The following is an 18,974-nucleotide window of genomic DNA, read 5'->3' as shown; positions in this document are numbered from 1 at the left end:
GGGTGAGTAATTAATGACAGAATTTTCATTTTTGGGCGAACTATCTCTTAAAAATGTCGGGGTTTGGCTTAATTTTCATACTTGCTGAAGGTAATCACTAAAAAGTGCTGCAGACACTAGATATAATTGATCAATCGTGGCGTGCAAGAAAGTGGGATCTACAGAAAAGTCAAAGCAATGCAAATATGCATACATATAATGTATTAGGACTGCAGAGAGCGTGTCAATAGGGGAATAAAGCCAAAACCCAGAAATTTTAGACAATTTAGAAATCCCAGTCTCTACCAAACTGATAGTTTGAAGGTTCACTGTCTTTTTAACACATTCTGTTGTGGAGCTTGAGCAGACTGTGTCTTTCCAAGTTCAAATATTGACTCTGTTTTAGTCAATAGATTATCTCAGCATAAACCAAAAAGATTTACATTTCCCAGTTTATGCTTATGTATATCAATAATTCAAACCTGTTCATTTCTATACAATGCAAACAGTATGGACTTATTGCACCAGAAGCTGAACTGTCGTTTTTTTTGTTTTTTAACCTGTATATGCACAGTTATTTAGTAGTGTGTCATCTGTATTTCCATCCATGAAGTGACTATAAGAAAAAGCTTGAGTGTTATTGATGAGACATCTCCCATTGAGATGTTTCTGCGCAAGTTTATCTTTAGTGACGGCACAGTCCTACAACAAGGACACTTCTTATATACACACCTGGATTGTTTTTCAAATTCAGGCTCAAATGTGGTGGAGAGACACAGTTGAACTGATTCTGTTTTTTTTTTTTTTTTTTTTTACTTTGATTTTTGTTCATTTCTTTATAATGTAAATGTTTTTGACTCCACTGCAACAAGTGAAAAGCACTTAATCAGCGTGTCTGAATTCAAACACTAACTGTAAAGCTTGGTTTTGTTAGTTTGAGCTGTTTAATAAAGTTTTAACATTATTCATGAAGCTTATACCTGTTTTTTTCAGTCTGTGGAACAAAACCTATCCACCTTTTTCTTCATGGAAGTAAGCCTATGGGTCATTATTTCTATAGAGAAACAATGAGAAGAATAATAACGTGCTGTAAACTGTAAAACTGTTTGCACTACAAACCAGTGTGTTCATAATTAAGATAATACATTAAAATAACATGGTAAGACACACCAATTTGCAATATCAAGCAGCAAAACAAGCTGTTTTGTACAGCTAAAAATAGCTTGACGCGGATGAAACGGGAAGTCAGACCCATAAAATAAAAAAAAAAAACGCTGCACCCACTCTTACAGGAAAAAAAAGGTGGATATATAACGTTTGATGATTGATGCTTTCTCTTCACCTCAATAAAACTAAATTATGTCTCTGTGTGTGTGGGAGTCCATTCAGGACTCAACCAAAATCAGATTTGCTGACATTTAGCAAGTGTTTGCATTTCAATTCCCACAGTGAAGAACAAAGTACAACAGTTCAATACAATTCAGGTTGGTTATTTATTTATTTTTATTTAAGAACTATATGTGAAGCATGTTAAATTAGTCCAAACACGTAATAATGAGAATATCTTAACAGCTTTAAATATTGTCAATACAGGTGCTCAGTACTACAATCTGTAAGGCACTCTTTAAGACTTGCAACCCTGAGGTCAGATTATTCTACTGAATTAAAGTGAGATTTCTGCAGGTGCAGGGACCTTTCCGTTTTCACTTTTCACTTTTTCTTCTGTGGTACATGCAAATACACTCGACTTGAAGTTCATAGTGCACATATTTGAACATTAGTGAGGTTCATAATATCATGCGAAAGGATGAACGGCCCCTCACTAAAGACTGTTTTGCAATCACACAAACATACTGCATAACTCCACTGAATTCTCAGTCACAACAACAACAAAACAACACAAAATTTCCCTTTTAGGTGCACATAAAAAATAGTAAACTGAAGAAAATTCTTTGTCTTGTGGAAACATTTTGAAATGTTCATTTTGATGCATAAGTAGATGCTTTGGGTGCTGACTTTTTTTTTCAGTGCATAGATTCAAAGCTTTGGAAGTTGCATCTGTCCTTTGGCTTTTAACAGTCTTGAGGATTTCACACACAAGCCTCATGTCCCTGCTCTTTACTACTCCTGCTACTTAAATTAGCATAACATTGCAATGTAACATTAAAATAATACTAAATAACTAGGCTACACATTAATTACATCCAACTTATAAACAAACAGTCATATCTTAAAGCAGTATAATGTATGGTGTTAATCTTTCTGCACAAAATACACGAAAGTTGGTGGTAAAGGTGAAAACACTGCACACATAAATTAGCCTGGATCACAAATCTACAACAACAGGAACGTATACTATTTAAAATTTACTATATAATAATAAATGTAACACTGCAAAACTAGTGGTTATTGGTTACATGATGGAGACTGAAACAGGCAAGATAAGGCACTTTCAGTAACAGGTCTTAACAGTGTAGTATAGCTTTAAAAGTAAGACAAGACAAATACACAAGTATTTGTGTAAGTGCATTGTAATCATTCCCTTATTTTCATTTTTCGTCGGCAGCTTCAGATTAGCTTTGGCTTCATTTTTATTCTCCTGGGATCATTTCATCAGATGGTTTAAATACATTTTTTAATGAAGAGATTAAAAATGATTAAAAAAAAATTCCCATGTGTCATCTCTTGTATTTGCATTAAAAATCTATTTTTATCAGAATGTTTTTAAATTAAGGTTCCGACAAGCCACCTACATCACTTTTTTTTACTTGAGTGATCTGTAAACCAGTTGACTGAATCATTAAAAAGAACTGGTTTAGAAGAACAGTTCATTCACAAATCACTAATTTAAGCACCTCCTTAATAGCGATTCTGTCTTGAATAACTAAACAGTTATAGCATGGCAACACTCACTTAACTACTTTGTAGTAGTTAAGTGTGAACATATTCACAAGCCATTCAAACAGAAATGTCACCTTCATTTTGCAGTCTATCCTAAAAAATAATGCTTTCATAGTATAGGTGATATTTGTTATATAACATACAGTTGAGAGAATTTAAAGCTTTTCTGTGGATCTTTGTAATAATTAAACAATATTAGGATGCTGACTAGACTAGATACAGTAGCTGTCCAATAGGAGTCAGTTTTCAAGTGGATTTCCCTCTGTGCCTTCATGTAAAATGCTCCATTGAGACAATTGTTGCACAACAAGCCTACATATTTCTATATTGCAGTTAAAAGCATAAAAGGTGGACAGCATATGTCAGCTCAGACTCTAAGTGTGTGTGTCTGTCAGTGTTGCCAAGTCCACAGAATTGAGCTACTTTCATATTGCTGCCTTCATACAGTCTGCAAAATCACCCACCCCCCTGGAATATAATTACAGCCAAGGTGGGACCCCATGGAAGCAGGTTTTTGACTACCTGGAACGCAGTCGGGCTAGTTTTGAGGACCAATTGGGCTGGTTTTGTTACACAGACCTGGCAACAGTCAAAAGCTTTCATAACGTCATAAACTCCCATGAGATGACACTACGCTCTTTCTTACTCGTACCTGCTCCTCTCTCTCTACTCTTCCCTTTAGTGACAGTTCTGGCATTTTGGATGGCATCTCTGTTTGTTGACATTGCAGCGGCAGCCTCCACTTGTGTCTCCAGGACCCTAAAGTGAGAAAGACACATATGATGTAAAACACACACACACACACACACACATTGTTTTTAGGAATCTGTAGGTCACTGTATTTAGGCTTTGTTATAGAGAACTGACCAAGATGGTCTGGTTTAAAGGGGTCCTATTATGCTCTTTTTCAAAGTCTTGATTTTGTTTTGGGGGTGTACTAGAACGTGCTTTCATGCTTGGTGGTTCAAAAAACGCATTTTTTTTTCACATAATTTACATTATTACAATAACTTTCTCCCAGCCTTGCACAAAAGGCTAGATTAGTTCTGGGTTTAATGAAGGCCCGCCTTCAGAAAAAAGGAAATGTGTTATGATTGGTTAGCTATCCCAATGCGTTGCGTTTGGCGAACAGCTTAGATGGTGTTTCAGTACTGCCACGCCCCTTGTCAAAGCAGTTAGTGCAAGCTAGATTAATAGTAAATCTTACGTTTTAAATATGGATATTTTTCTTACAAAAACGCATCGATTCACTACAGGAGGATGGATGCACTTGTTTTTTTAGACTTTATTAGACTCCGACTGCATTCGTCTGAAAGAAGGAAGTCTCATACACCTAGGTTGCATGGAAGGTGAGTAAATAATACGCTACAGTAATGTTGGTTCCTATCCTCAGCCTGCAAGATCGCTGATATATGATATTATCGTGCTAATTTATTTAATTATTTTACATACTTAGTTTCATTGATCGAAATCAGCTCCAGCATAAGGCTAAAAGCAGCCTAACATTATCAAAAAACATCATCACTGATTAGCCTAGCCTATTCTAGTGCAAGTTTATGCATTTTAAAAAACACTCATGTCATAAGTGAAGCTATCTACACTGTATGATGAATAAATCTCCTACCACACACTGCATGCGTCTGTGGCGCGTTATTGGGCCAGTGCCCTGTGTCAATAAGCTTGCCCCCTTTTTTTTTTTTTTTTTTTTAAAGTGGCCCTGCCTGGCCCCCACAGTTACTGTGGTCTAGAACTGCCACTGCTGAGGAATAAGGGTCTTATCCAGCGAAACAACAGATCATTTTATAAAAAAAATTTATATCTTTAACTAGCTTTCTTTACACATTCGCTTTGTAAACACTGGGAAGGTACTTCCACCTACGTCACATGCCACCTTTCTAATGTGATTACGTAATACATGAAGTCGAGCTAGTGCAAGACGAGCATTTGTAGTTAAAAAGTATACATTTTTTACAAAATTAACAATTGTTTTGCTAGATAAGACACTTATTCCTTGACTGGGATCATGTGGAACCCTTTGAAGCTGCATAGAAACTGCAGTTTGGACCTTTAACCTGTTGGCTTCCATTGAAGTCCACTATATGGAGAAAAATCCTGGGATGTTTCCCTCAAAAACCTTAATTTCTGTGCGACAGAAGAAAAAAAGACATAGAACCAGAAAGTAAAGCCTATATCCCAGTCTTATGAAAAAAGCTCTTACTTTGGGCCCCCAGCGAGGTCCTCTGGTGACCCAGCAGATCTCAGTGTGGCAGACAGTACAACGGAGCCAATCACAGCCCTCCTTCTTCTGCACAATGATGCCACACTGAGGGCAATGCATCGCCTCTCCAGAATTAACAAGAGTCTGTGTGAGTGAAGGGACAGATAGTTTTGGGTAAATAATAATAATAATAGTAAAAAAGAAAGAAAGAATATAAAAAATATCATCTGGTAAACATCGAAAATGTGTCTGAATATTAGAATATTAGAAGATATCGTCACATGACAAATGGCCTTTTTTAACATGAGCTTTGATAAATAAAGATCTGGATTTGACCTTTAGCAGGTCTCTGGTTCTTCGAGCTGCAGAGTCATTGATGGCACGAGCTGCTATATCATCCTGATACTGCTTACAATTCATCCCTTCATGAATAGCCTAAGTGGAGGAAAAACATAGCCATAGTCCTTTACCTTATATTATAATGAGAACCTAATAGAGAAAGAAAAACCTAGATGTAAATGTCATTGTTTAAGCATTCTACATATTTTACCTTGCAGAGCAGGCAGTTGTGTTTTTTGCACACAGGGCAGTGGAAAGTGTTGACAGTGTCTTCATAAACACACCAGCCGGGACAGTCTGCTGTAGCACAGTGATAACTGCCCTCACATCGAGACTCCGCGACAGAAAGACCCCTCTGCAACCAGCGCTCATAATCATCTACTGACACCAGCTGAGTGAGAAAGATAGCAGAGCCCAAACAATGCAAAACATAAATTATTTAGCTGTACTTGCTCAATAAATCTCAACAGATTATTAAATATCTTATCTGATGTTATTAAAGCCAGATAAGTACATTATTAGGACAACAGCAGACTAAGAATTTTACAGGGTTTTAGTTAACTAAGCAGTAAAAAATAAAATAAACATTTTATTTCAGCAAGTTGTCAAGGAAACACTTCTCATTTTCATTATGTCATTTCAGTGACATTAAATGACTCAGCACAGTGAGTTTTGACAGCACCAAAGGCACTCTCATTAAAAGACTTTCAGGGCAGGATTGCTCCAGGTCTCCCGTCAACTGCGCTCCAGCACCATGGACAGTGTCACAACAGTGGATTGAGAGAACAGTCTAGATCTAGCCAGAATTTCAAATGTAGACAAAATAAAAGCGGTATGAATGAATGAGATCTCACAGCTCTGATTTCTCTTTCTTGCAAGATGCAGTCGCAAGCGTAGGCCTCGTCTCTGTATGGACATGCCACCTGAGGATCCTCCGACATCAGAATCACAGAGCGCAGACACTCTCTACCCATAAAAACAAAGAGGGTTTTCTTAACTACTGCATGACCATACAAAACAATAAATGTCACTGTGTACGTGCTACAGTGGCACACTCTGTCTTCCTCACTTGCAGAAGCAGTGGAGACACTCTCGGAGCAGGACTCCCTCTCCAGGCTCAAGCTCCACATAGCAGATCCTGCACTCCACTCTCTCTGGGTTAGGAATCAGATCTTGTCCATCCATCTGGACCAGACGTGCAAAGTTCTCCCTGCGTTCTGCTTCTCTGGCCTATAGACACAGACAGAGTAGCTGTCAGAACTAAAGCAGCACACATGGATGGGCATCCATAGATAGACTATGTAAGGAAAACACAATGCATGTGCTGTCACTCCTGACTGTATCTTAAAGATAGGTGTGACCAGAACAGGGTCTGAAGCTTACTAGATCACTACAACATTTCTGAGAACCGTGGGTTTGAAATAGCATGCATTAAGGCATTAAATACTGTTCATTAGATTGTGTTAGAGAGTTTGTCTCACACATTATAAATATTAGATAGATAGATAGATAGATAGATAGATAGATATATAGATAGATATAGTTTGGCATCAGTAAGACTTGTAATGTAAAGTCTCTCATCAAGACTGCATTTATTTGATCAATGCAGAAATACAGGAAAAAACAGTAATACTGCAAATAATGGTTTTTATTTTAATATACTTTAACATATAATTTATTCCTGTGATGCAAAGCTGAATTTTCATCAGCCATTACACTGTAAAAAAAAAAAAAAAAAAAAAAAAAAAAAAAAAAATTGTTGAGTCAACTTAAAATAATTTGTAACCTGGCTACCTTAAAAGTTTAAGTTCAGTCAACTCAAAAAAGTTTATTCAACTTGAAATGTTAAATTATACTTAGTGACAACTTAGATATTTGAGTTGAATCAACTTAAAATTTTAAGGCAGCTGGGTTACTTACCCATCTGTTAAGTTTAGCAAACACAAATATCTAAGTTGTTACTTACTACAACTTAACATTTCAAGTTGACTAAACTTATTTTAGTTGACTGAACTTAAAATTTTAAGGCAGCAGGGTAACAAATTATTTTAAGATGACTCAACAAATTGTATTTTTTTATTTTTTACAGTGTACTCCAGTCTTAAATGTCACATGATCCTTCAGAAATCATTCTAATATGCTGATTTAATAATTTAATATTAGAATTATTAATGTTGGTAACAATTGTGCTGCCAATTGTGTTAGAACCTTTTTCCAGGATCCTTTGATGAATAACAAGTTAAAAAGAACAGCATTTATTCAAAATATAAATATTTTCTAACTATGTAAATCTATGCTATCACTTTTTTTTATTAATTTACCATCCTTAGTGAATAAAAGTATTCATTTCTTTCAAAAAAAAAAAAAAAAAGGTAGAAGAAAAAGAAGAAAAATTTACTGACCCCAAACTTTTGAACAGTAGTTTATGTTGTTAGAAAAGATTTTAAATAAATGCTGATGTTTTTAACTTTTTATTTATCAATCCTGAAAAAAAAAAGTTTCCACAAAAATATTAAGCAATACAACTGTTTCCAGCACTGATAATAAATCAGTATATTAGAATGATTTCTGAAGGATCATGTGACACTTAAGCCTGGAGTAACAGCTAATGGAAATTCAGCTTTGCATCACAGGAATAAATTATACTTTAAAGTATATTACAATAAAAAACATTATTTTATATGTAATAACATTTTGCAACATTACATTACTGTATTTTTGATCAAATAAATGCAGCCTTGATGAGCAAAAGAGACATCTTTTAAAAACCTTCTGAGCAGTAGTGTGTGTGTGTATATATATATATATATATATATATATAAATCTCACATTACAAGCCGATTCAAAAAACAATGATACAGCAGTCACATGTAGTTGATTAGAACTAAATACATGAACACTGTAAAACAAAGTGAGACCCAAATTACATATATAAATATTAGGGCTGGCAAACGATTAATCACATGCAAAATAAAAGTTAGAGTTTGCCTGATATGTGTGTGTGTACTGTGTAATTATTATGTATATATAAATAAATTAATAAATGAATGTATATATTTAATAAAAATGTGTTACAAAATATTTGTATCTATATAGAATATAAATTCTGTAAAAATTATAATAAATACATATACTTGTAAATATTTCTTAAATATATACATGATTGTGCTTGTATTTATATATACATAATAATTACACACAGTACACACACATATATTAGGCAAACTCAAACTTTTATTTTTTATGCGATTAATCATGATTAATTTTATTGCCACCGCTAATAAATATATGCAATTCCAATATATAATATATAGTTTACACAATATTTCTGATTAAATACATCATGAATGCAATCACTTACCTGACATGTTTAAACCGATCAACCACATTACAAAGTTATAATTAAGACAAAAAAACAACATAAGGCTTTAAAACATACCAGAATGATATTATTCATATTCAGTGTACTCTATCCATTTCCACCTTATTTTTCCCGTAAGAGTGGGCGCAGCCATTTGTAAACTTCCGGTCTCATCTGCATCCAGCTATTATTAGCTGTATGAAATAGCTTGTTTTGCTGCTTGATATTACAAATTGGTTTGTCTTATTACATTATTTTAATGCATTATCTTAATTATGAACACACTGGTTTGTAATCCAAACAGGTTTAACGTTTACTATACAATGATATTCGTCTCGTCACTTCCCTAATGAACTATGGCTAATGAACCGGAAGTCTCACCCATAGGCTTACTACTGCATTGAAGAATGAGGTGGATACAAAAACAAAACAAAACAACAGAAGACACCCAGGTGTGAATGGCATGTACTTATTAAAAGAACTTTATTTGACTTTGTCACATAGTTAATTTGCATAGCCATTTGTCTTTCTTAAATTCAAAGCTATTTTACACATGAGTTAACATGAAAGAAATCAAGCCCAGTCACACTGACAAACAAGTTATGCTACATTACAGCTCTAATTGAACCGACCATGACGTGTATTCCTTCATGTTCTTCCCTCTCACACTGGTTAGACTTACTATTTGTTTAGCAGATGCATTTTATCCATAATGCACTAAATGTCAGTCCTCATACAGTAGCTTGAGGTTAAGTGCATTGCTCTTGGGCACTGTGGTAATTACTAAATGCTCTTTCTGCATATTTTTGTCAACTAAAAAAATGCTCTCTGTCTACAACATTTTCACCAAGTTATGTCTTTATGCTCGAGTGCAAAATGTAGTAGTAGAAAACACGTATATAACATGTTTTCTTAGCATGCATGCATTTATGAGTTTGGCCCAAAAGAGTGAAAGGTTTTTGCAGCACTGTCCAGGCCAACCTCATGAAAAAACAACTATTTAACAATGTGAAGACTTCGTATTAATTTGTATGATATTATTCAAAATATTGTCAGTGGGAAATATGCATGAAAACACAAATAACATCATACGAAAATCATACGAATTAGTCACTAATTCTGCAAAATGTAAAATAGTTACAATAGAGTGTGTTGCACAGTACTATGGGGCACAGGTCTGGCATGTCAGACACCATTCATGTCAGCTATTTTTGCGTCTCTTCTTCATTTCATTGTACAGTTTCAACACTGATGCTAAATTAATATTGAGTAAACAGCTGCAGTATGCAATTGTGTTTAGTTTAGTAAACAAAAGTGCTCTGTTGAAAATATGTTGAGATATTCGTTTGAAAGGATCTATAATCTCTGAACTTGAACTGTCACTTCAAAAAATCCAAGATTAAAATCATTAAGCTCTTGAATATATGACAATTTAAATCTACTTTACAAGATACTGTCAGACAAGATCAGACTGAACTTGTATCAAAAAGGTTACGTAAATGGCTGGTCTACATTCCTGCAAAAGCTGTGCAGTAAGAGTCATTTCTTACATCTACTTACAAAGATATACAGTATGTGTCGTCTGCTTGAGGCATCTGCACATTAAAAGTCTGTACCTGAATAAAGTTTTAAACCAAGACAGCGCAACAAAGCATCTTACTAGACCTACCTACGGCATCATAGACATCTTTACCATAATATTTTAAAAATGAATTCCTGTATGAAAATTGCAGTGTTTAATTATAAAGGTGTTTTAATATTGGAGTCAACATGTAGCTTTTGTAAGTGGTCTGAAAAGTGCCACTTGAATAGATGAGGTTGGCATGGATTAAATTGTTTAGCAGTACACCGTTCAGGCATATACACGTTGTGCAGTACACCAGCTGTACTGCAGTTGCATGTGGAATATGAGTGTGCCTGGTTTGTAAGTTGAGACTATGCACGGAGAGTGTGTGTGCACACGTGAATCAGTAGTCCTGGTCGAGGTTGTGCAGTAGTGAGTTGTTGCCCCTCAGCTCCTCTCTTCTCCCTTTCTCCTTAAAAAAAATAGAGACAAAAGAGAAGAGATTCAGACTGAGGAGTCAATCAGAACTCAGGCTTTATCCTACCCGAAAAAGTAGCTCTTTAATAGTGATCAGCCAATATGGGTTTATCAATGATTAATGATGATTTCTAAAGATAAAGAGTCACTGATGGCTAATGTAATATTTGATGTATAAATAAATATTTTAAATGATAACAAGTGAGATGCATAAAAAAAAATGCTGAAATTAAACACTTACAGTCAAACCAAAATTTATATTTTACATATTTTACAATCAAACCTTCAGCATTTCTCACATTATCACAGTTTATTTACAATAGTTTAGAAAATGGTACTAAAATATGAGAAGAACTCAGAGTTAAACTGTGTCAGAACAAATTCATCTTGATAATGTAAGATAACTTTGATAGAAAGGTATGTAATGGATTACAATCAACCAATTGTTAAGCAATGCTTAACTGTGTTCAGTATGTGGTGTAAAAAGTTTGCATTAGCGATTAAAAAAAAAAAAAAAAAAAAAAACACTCAAGCAAAAAATGGTCAGGTTGAAGTGTATGAAAAATTTTACTGGCAGTCCTCTGTATGAAGAATTTTTGGGTATAATATGTTTAATATGTTATAATATATATAATACGTTATAATATGTTACTTTATACATTTTATATACTTTTTTGCTATCCTCACTTACATTAACTATATTTGGTGTCTGAATAATTTTTGGTTTGACTGTACATGTACTATTATATTTAATGCCAGCATGAAATGAAAATTCAGTCTTTTTTCTAATGAATGTTCCACACGTTTACAATGAGATATGCGTTTTTCTCTTTTTACCTCATAATTTTTAATACAAATATCATAACTCGAGTGAAAATGACTTTTACCTCCATTTTTCAGTCCACACCAGGGTCAGAAATTAACAAGGGCTTGTGGCAAAAATGCCACCAAAATGAACAAAAATGCCCCATAAATTCAAGACAAAGGGGCAAAAATGTCCCTGTACAATTAAGCAATGTATTACGGTTGTCATGATTAAACTTAAATGTAAAAATGTAAAGTGTCAATTCACAAAATTACATTCAGATTCGCTCACACTTCATCAGAATGCTTTTACGCGCTGTTTTGTGCAGCGTTGAGCCTTATAACCAATCAAATGCGTTTCTATTGAACTTAGGAATGCACTGGCCAATCAGAGGTGCTTAGATTAGTCAGCGCTAAACTAGTCAGCTCATAATCGAATGCGATTCATCTGCGATTATGAGTGCGATTTTGTGTAGCTTGTCAGTGATTAATGGCTCTTTGTATTAATTGCCACTCCAGCTGAATGCACGTGATGGAGATTTACTACTAAACAAGTACTGGCTTTACTGACTAAACGCGCCTGACAATCACATGCGATTTATCGTGCAGTCCTAATACGGCGATTATAAACACTGACCTCACAAATGTAAAAAATGCCCCTGGAAATCAATTCCATGGGGCAAATATTGCCCCTTAATGTAAAAGTTAATTTCTGACCCTGGTGCACATCTTATATATTTTTCTTTTTTGATCATCTGTTACACAGATGTACGCCACAATAAGAAAGAAAAGTTCTTTCACTACTTAAGTTTTATCACAACTCGCTACTACATATTGAAAAATAGCTGTAAATCTGTAAATTTTGGAACAAACACAACACTGTTCTATAGCCGATGCTGATGTTATCAAAATTGCCAAAATATTTGCATATACAGTTCTACCATTCATTTTCATTCAGTTTATATGAATACTAACCGAATGACTATGCTGACCTGAGGACTTTGACCTAAACCTGGGTGTGAGCGTAGATGTAAAATGGTAGGTATGCATGAGATGTATAAGCCAACAGCAAAAGCAGCATGCCAGTCTCATCTGTTCTCAATGACTTCCACAAGCATCACAACAACAAAGTGGAATATTCCAGTAGTAGCAGGCAGAACTATTGTGCAAAATGTGTGAGCCTCACCTGTTGATACTGCCTTATTGCTTCTTTTTCCTGTTGAATGCGTCTTAGCTCCAGAGCATCTGGTCTGTAGTTACCGGGAACAGTGTAGCCTTCAGGTCTGTCTGCGCTACACATTTCACAGCCGGGACGTGTCGGTTTATTAATATATGTACAGGTTGGGCAGGCCCATCCCAGCTATATACCCACAAAGACAAGTATTCAAATAAGCACCATAATCTCATCATATGTGTACATCTAGGTATTTGCATACTTGTTGCTTTTGAGAAACGCATTTCCAGTTTATGCATTTCATTATTCATTAGGTTCAAGTTTTATTGTAAAGAAAAACTATACATAATTTTGTACCTGTGTGCTTGTTCTGTTGGGCGACAGGGCGTCATTCAGCTGCGGCAGCTCAAGGTTGATGAGGTCACGAATATCACCCAAACCCAACCTCTCTGTACCTCCCGCACTGTTACCTGAGAGGTCAAGAGATCATAGTTGTAATAAGCAAGTTATGAGACACAGTTGCTAATTGTGCAAGACTTAGTCATTTAGTCATTTCAAATCATTTTAGCTGGTGGTCTTATTAGTGTCTGGTAAATACACACTCAGGGTATTATGGCTGTTGTGAAGTCTTGTAGGCAGGGTGCTGTATGGTCTTGAGGCTGTGTTCAGTGCTGGCCCATTGGTAACTGCTTCTTGGTGGGGTTGATTATTTGTTGGCACCACAGCCGGCATGAGCAAAGCGCTTTCCTGATCTTGTTGGTAAAGCCCTTGACTGAGACGAGCCTGACGGGCAGAAATTAGATAAAGGAACGCAGTGTCGCCATCTCGTTGAACTCCATAGGAAGCCAGAGAGCGGTGTTCAGAGCACAAAGACTGGCCGATGACCCAGCGTTGCACGCGCGGATGAAAACCATAGTCTGTGAAGACCTTAAAGAGCGAAAACTGTGTGTCACTAACAAAGAAAATTGCATGACACTGATAGAATGACATGAAATTACGTTTATTTAGTTAGTAATGTTTGTTTGTTTAATGTTAATCTGCACCTACCTGCTGTTTGAGAGCACCAATTGTGGAGTGAGGGAAGACTTGCACTGTGACACAACAGGAAGAGGATGCATCCTCTACCACCACAGCCAGGCTGCATGATAAATCAATGCATTAGAGATCAGAATTGCTTGAAAAACATGTGTACATGACAAAATGTATTTTGAGGTGGTATAAAGTGAAAATTCACTCAAGCATGAAAATGATGTCATTATTTACCCTAATGTTCATCCAAACCTGTATGGCCCGTTTTTCTTCTGTGTAACATAAAAGAGGATATTTTGTCCATTCTGCGGTAAATCTTCTTTTGTGCCCCACAGAAGAAATAATGTCATACAGGTCTGGAACATTAGCATGAATAAATGGCAGAATTTCTGGGTGAACTATCCTTTAAATAATATTAATAAAATATTTCATTTCATTTATAAAACATAATTAACACGCAATAGACATCTTGTATCACTTGCAGATTTCCACATGGTTAGGAGGACACATTGTTAAACTGAGTCAGTGTGTAAACATAAACATGAAATTTACCTAATTTCAGTGTCTGTGTAATTTCGTTTAGATGGCTGAATGCTCAGAGCAGCTCTCTGTTTAGCTAAAGATGATGCACAGACCGATGCCGCCCGAACATCACCTGCCTCTATTGCGCTAACCAGCTCCACACATATATCCTCTAGAGAGAAAAGTAGAAAGGTTGAAAATGTATTAGGACAAGAATGAGACAGTCGGAAGGATAAGGAGTGGGATAGAAAGAAGAATCAGAAATGGAAGGAGAACAAGTGGGTGCGACAGAGATATTTGCACCAAGATAATAGACAATTGACACTTTGTTTATTGTTTGGGAACAGGGTCAAGCTGATCGTGAGCAGAAAATTAAAACAAGAACACAATTGGTCACCTGTACGTGGCATGGGCGCATTGCTCGGTGCATCCACAGGCTGAGGAGGTAGCCGTCTTTCTTCACTAGAGGAACTAATCGCCACTGAAAAGAAGAGCAAGAGACATAGTGGTTTAAAAGCCTAGAACAAAAAGTAAAAGTCAAAGAACAAGCAAATCCATTATACAAAACTAAAGGAAATACACAATTAAGCCGGGTACACACTGTACAGGATGCACAATTTGGCCATCTGAGACGAATTTTGCAAATCCTAAAAGATACCTCTTATCTTAGGCCAAAATCTGTAGTCTCTGATTGCTAGTTTGACACGTTTGCCAACAGTTCTCAAATCAAGAACCACTGGGAGCACATAAAAAAAACACACACACACAGAGTCTTTGTTTTTTCTTCCTTTTTTCTTTTCAATACAGAAAAAGATCAAAATTAACGCTAGAGATCATTTTTTATTTCAATACTGTGTGTGTAACCAGTTTATTGGGTCTTCTGCCATATGTCCTTTTTTAATGAGTCTTGACTGTCGTACAGTCTGAATTAATGACAATTGAGACCACAGTGTATCATGCTTTATAGCTGGGATCATGTTCATACAGTCTGAAAAGCAACAATCGTAGGATTATTATAAATCGTACAGTGTGTACCCAGATTCATAGAAGAATGAATGAACAAAAGTGACAAACTGTTGGAAGAAAGCAGAAGTAAGGCAAACCTCTATGTGCCTCACGGAGTGATGACATTACTACAGTGGCCCACTCCTGTGCTTCCTGCTCACAGCGGAAGTTAAAAGTGATACGATCATGTGGTGGTGTTGCCAAACTCAGTTCATGGCACGCTGGGGACTTGACTTCATAGCGAACAGTCTTGAGGTCAAACTCAGCAATGGACTGAAAGAAAATAAACAGAGAGACACAAAATCCAACGGATTTCAATACTAAAATAATAATAATATTCATTTCTCACAAGCAAACAAATGATCTAGCCCATTTAAAACTTATCTACTAACTTAAAAGGCTTTTTTCAGTATTATGAGCTGTCAGATATTTTCATTAAATTGTCGTTATTGTTTTATCTGGTCATTGGGTCCACAAGAGCTATCTTTTCAAAACAACATTATCAGGAGCATAAGTGTAATGAGATTTCAAAATGACAGCAGGACTCAAATGTGAAATAAAATAATATTATATTACTTCTGTTTGGGATCTCAAAGACCCTGGGTATACTAGATAAATGAAATGAATATTCACTTGCTGCAAAACTTTAATTTGGTATACAAACTGTAGCAGTGCACTACTCCTGGATACATAACTTGTCATAATGTTCCCAAATCATACAATCCCAGACAACAACCCCATTTTTGAAAGTGCATGCACTTTCAAAAATTTCACTTTCATTTTAAAGAATCAAAATGTATTTGAAATTAAATAATAGTTTTAACTTCTTTTATTATTGTTTGCTTACAGTATGTACACTACAGCTTTTGAACAGTAACATTTCAGACAAGAGTAAAATACATTTTAAAATATATTCAATCAGATACCAATTAAAATATTTCAAAATTATACTGTTTTGCTGCACTTTGGATCAAATAAATACAGGCTCCGTGAGCAGAAGAGACTTCTTTAAATAAATATTACAAATTTACAAAGTTCATACCAACGGATTCACATGAAAGTGTAGTTTCACTTTGTTTCTATTTATCAGTCTATCACAGCAAATAAAAGTTTCAATGCTGATCAGAACTATTATTGTGTCAACTAACTAATATTAAATATGATTAGGTACGTTAGCGTGAAGAGCATGAAGTGTATTTATGACTCAACTCTCGGCAAACTATCAAATTTAGGGGGTGGAGGATATATTTCAACAACAAAGACTAGCAAAACAACATGTGATTCACTCGTGTGTGTTCTGTATCAGCCAGAGGGCAGCGCTATATCATGACTAGCGCAAATACTTCTAGAATGAAAATACTACTATTATGTTGCGCTTTTTTAGTCAACTTTTTACCAGTGTTCAAAACACCGCAAACTGAAACTTCATGCAAGTTCGACATTTTCTTACCACGCTGCGTCCAGCCGCTGTTCCGCTGATGTCCCGCAACGCGAGGCGGAATTCCCCTGCCTTCCCCGGGTCCATACTCAGCTGAAGACGGAGAGATTCGTCTCCGGCACCCGGGAGACAAAGCGGTCGTATACCTGAGTGGCATACTGACACCTTCACCGACATCAAAACAGTGCTGCAGGCCGACTGCGAGGCCTCATGGCCGAGATGAGACGATGAAGACTGGGCCGGCGGAGGTGTGTGAGTCCACCCGCCTGAGCTCAGCGACATGCCGCCGCCGACTGACTACTTCAGGCGGGAATATATCGTGTTGACACTCCAGTACCAGCCGGGTCTGTGTGCTAATATGATGTTTGGAGATATGCTGCGACTCTCTGATGCGGACACTTACACAAAATTAGCGGCCTTGTCATCTTTGTTTTAGTTTCAGTGGAGGGCAGTCCAGCGTCAGAGCAGGAAGAAACACGGCTCAAGCAGAGACAGACATTTTACACTATGAGAGACGCTGCGCCTCCTGTTGAAAACACACACTCAAATACACTCTGCTTTCTCATCTAGGGGATATCCCAATTTTCCATGTCAAGCTTAAATTTCACCTCATGAAACTGTAACTGTAATGTAACAGAGGAGATGTTGACTGTCGTTACAGTTACATGGTTGCACAAACATAATGTTTAGACTGGTTAGGCTGTGGTTTGCTGTGCTTATATGTTGTTACTATGGTTTAATTACAGATACCACAATTACATACACATTTTTGAACAGTAAAATTTTAATGCTTTTTAAAGAAGTCTTTTCTGCTCACCAAGCCTGTATTTATTTGATCCGAAGTACAGAAAAAACAGTAAAAATAACTTGAATATATTTTAAAATGTCATTTATTCCTGTGATCAAATCTACATTTTCACCATCATGAAAATGTATAGATAGAAATCATTCTAATATGCTGATTTGCTGTTCAAGAAACATTTATTATTATTATTATCAATATTTAAAACAGTTGAATACTTTTTTTTCTGGATTTTTTGATAATACAAAGCTCAGTATTTATCTGAGATAAAAAGCTTTTTGTAATATTATACACTATACCATGCAAAAGCTTGGAGTCTGTTATATTATTATAAGTCTGGAGTATATTTTTTGGGAAAGAAATTCTAGAAATAAATACTTTTATTTAGCAATGATGCTTTAAAATGATCAAAAGTGATGATAAAGACAAATATAACGCTACAAAAATTTCTGTTTCAGATAAATGCTGTTCTTCTGAACTTTCTATTAATAGAAGAAACTTGAACAATATTCTACTCAGCTGTTTTCAACATAATTTTTTTTTGAGCAGCAAATCAGAATATTAGAATGATTTCTGAAGGGTCATGTGACTGAAGTAATGATGCTAAAAATTCAAATCACATGAATATATTAAATTTTAAAATATATTCAAATAGAAAACTGATATTTTAAATAGTACAAATATTTCAAAATTGTACTGTATTTTGCTGTACTTTGGATCAAATAAATGCAGGATTGGTGAGCACAAGAGATTCTTTAAAAAACATTAAAAATCTTACTGTTCAAAGACTTCTGACTGGTAGTGTATTTTGGAGTTTTACTGTTGTTTTATATTATAAAAAAAAATACAGTAATGAAAACAGTTAAACTATCGCTACCACAGTAAAACCATTCATGTCTAACTATCTATTTATCCATTTGCAGGCTAGATTGTATATAATCAGTAACATTAATAGATTTAGTTAAAAAAAAATAATCTTATTTACGATTTAACATTAAAACATCTTTAAGATTTAACATAATCCGAGAAAATGTTCAAAGTTGTTTAAAACACAAACAAACTTTACTTACTTTACACAAGAACAAGGGGCTACGTCCTAATTGTCACGTCCCACCAGGAGAGGATCGAATTACCACTTAGCATTCAAAACACCTTCTCAAAACATCATAACATCTTCTAACTATGCATGATATGCCTAAATTATCAGTCTTTAAAATATTAACCTTTAACATCTCTTTTCACTACACAAAAAATGAACACTTTGCAAAGAATTCATAAAATGGCTAATCGCTCTTTGGACATGATTTAAATAACTTGAACATTTAGCCAATAGACTGACTAGTGTATTTAATTGACAGACT

At 35.4% G+C, this 18,974-nt stretch overlaps 1 protein-coding gene across 3 annotated transcripts; it reads right to left on the bottom strand.

Moving 5' to 3' along the window:
• Positions 1 to 767: 767 nt before the first annotated feature.
• On the bottom strand, positions 768 to 18,911 carry shrprbck1r (sharpin and rbck1 related). 3 transcript variants are annotated; one of them, XM_051115699.1, is made up of 15 exons: positions 18,684 to 18,911; positions 16,824 to 17,434; positions 15,472 to 15,646; positions 14,766 to 14,849; positions 14,399 to 14,540; positions 13,865 to 13,955; positions 13,420 to 13,744; positions 13,175 to 13,287; positions 12,830 to 13,003; positions 6,507 to 6,667; positions 6,292 to 6,403; positions 5,649 to 5,828; positions 5,435 to 5,533; positions 5,099 to 5,242; positions 768 to 3,639 (listed from the first exon to the last, which is right to left on the bottom strand). In XM_051115699.1, the coding sequence occupies exons 2-15, from the start codon at positions 17,091 to 17,093 to the stop codon at positions 3,559 to 3,561; spliced, it is 2,151 nt and encodes a 716-aa protein (XP_050971656.1). In that variant the 5' UTR covers positions 17,094 to 17,434; positions 18,684 to 18,911; the 3' UTR covers positions 768 to 3,558. The 3 variants fall into 3 exon arrangements, with proteins under 3 accessions (XP_050971656.1, XP_050971655.1, XP_050971654.1); XM_051115698.1 differs by having other exon boundaries at positions 16,824 to 17,337; XM_051115697.1 differs by having other exon boundaries at positions 16,824 to 18,911.
• Between the last annotated feature and the right edge of the window lie 63 nt (positions 18,912 to 18,974).

Source organism: Labeo rohita, chromosome 7 (assembly GCF_022985175.1).
Source record: "Labeo rohita strain BAU-BD-2019 chromosome 7, IGBB_LRoh.1.0, whole genome shotgun sequence".
Taxonomy (NCBI): domain Eukaryota; kingdom Metazoa; phylum Chordata; class Actinopteri; order Cypriniformes; family Cyprinidae; genus Labeo; species Labeo rohita.
Note: the sequence above shows the minus strand (reverse complement) of the source record. Positions and strands in the feature narration are given on the sequence as shown.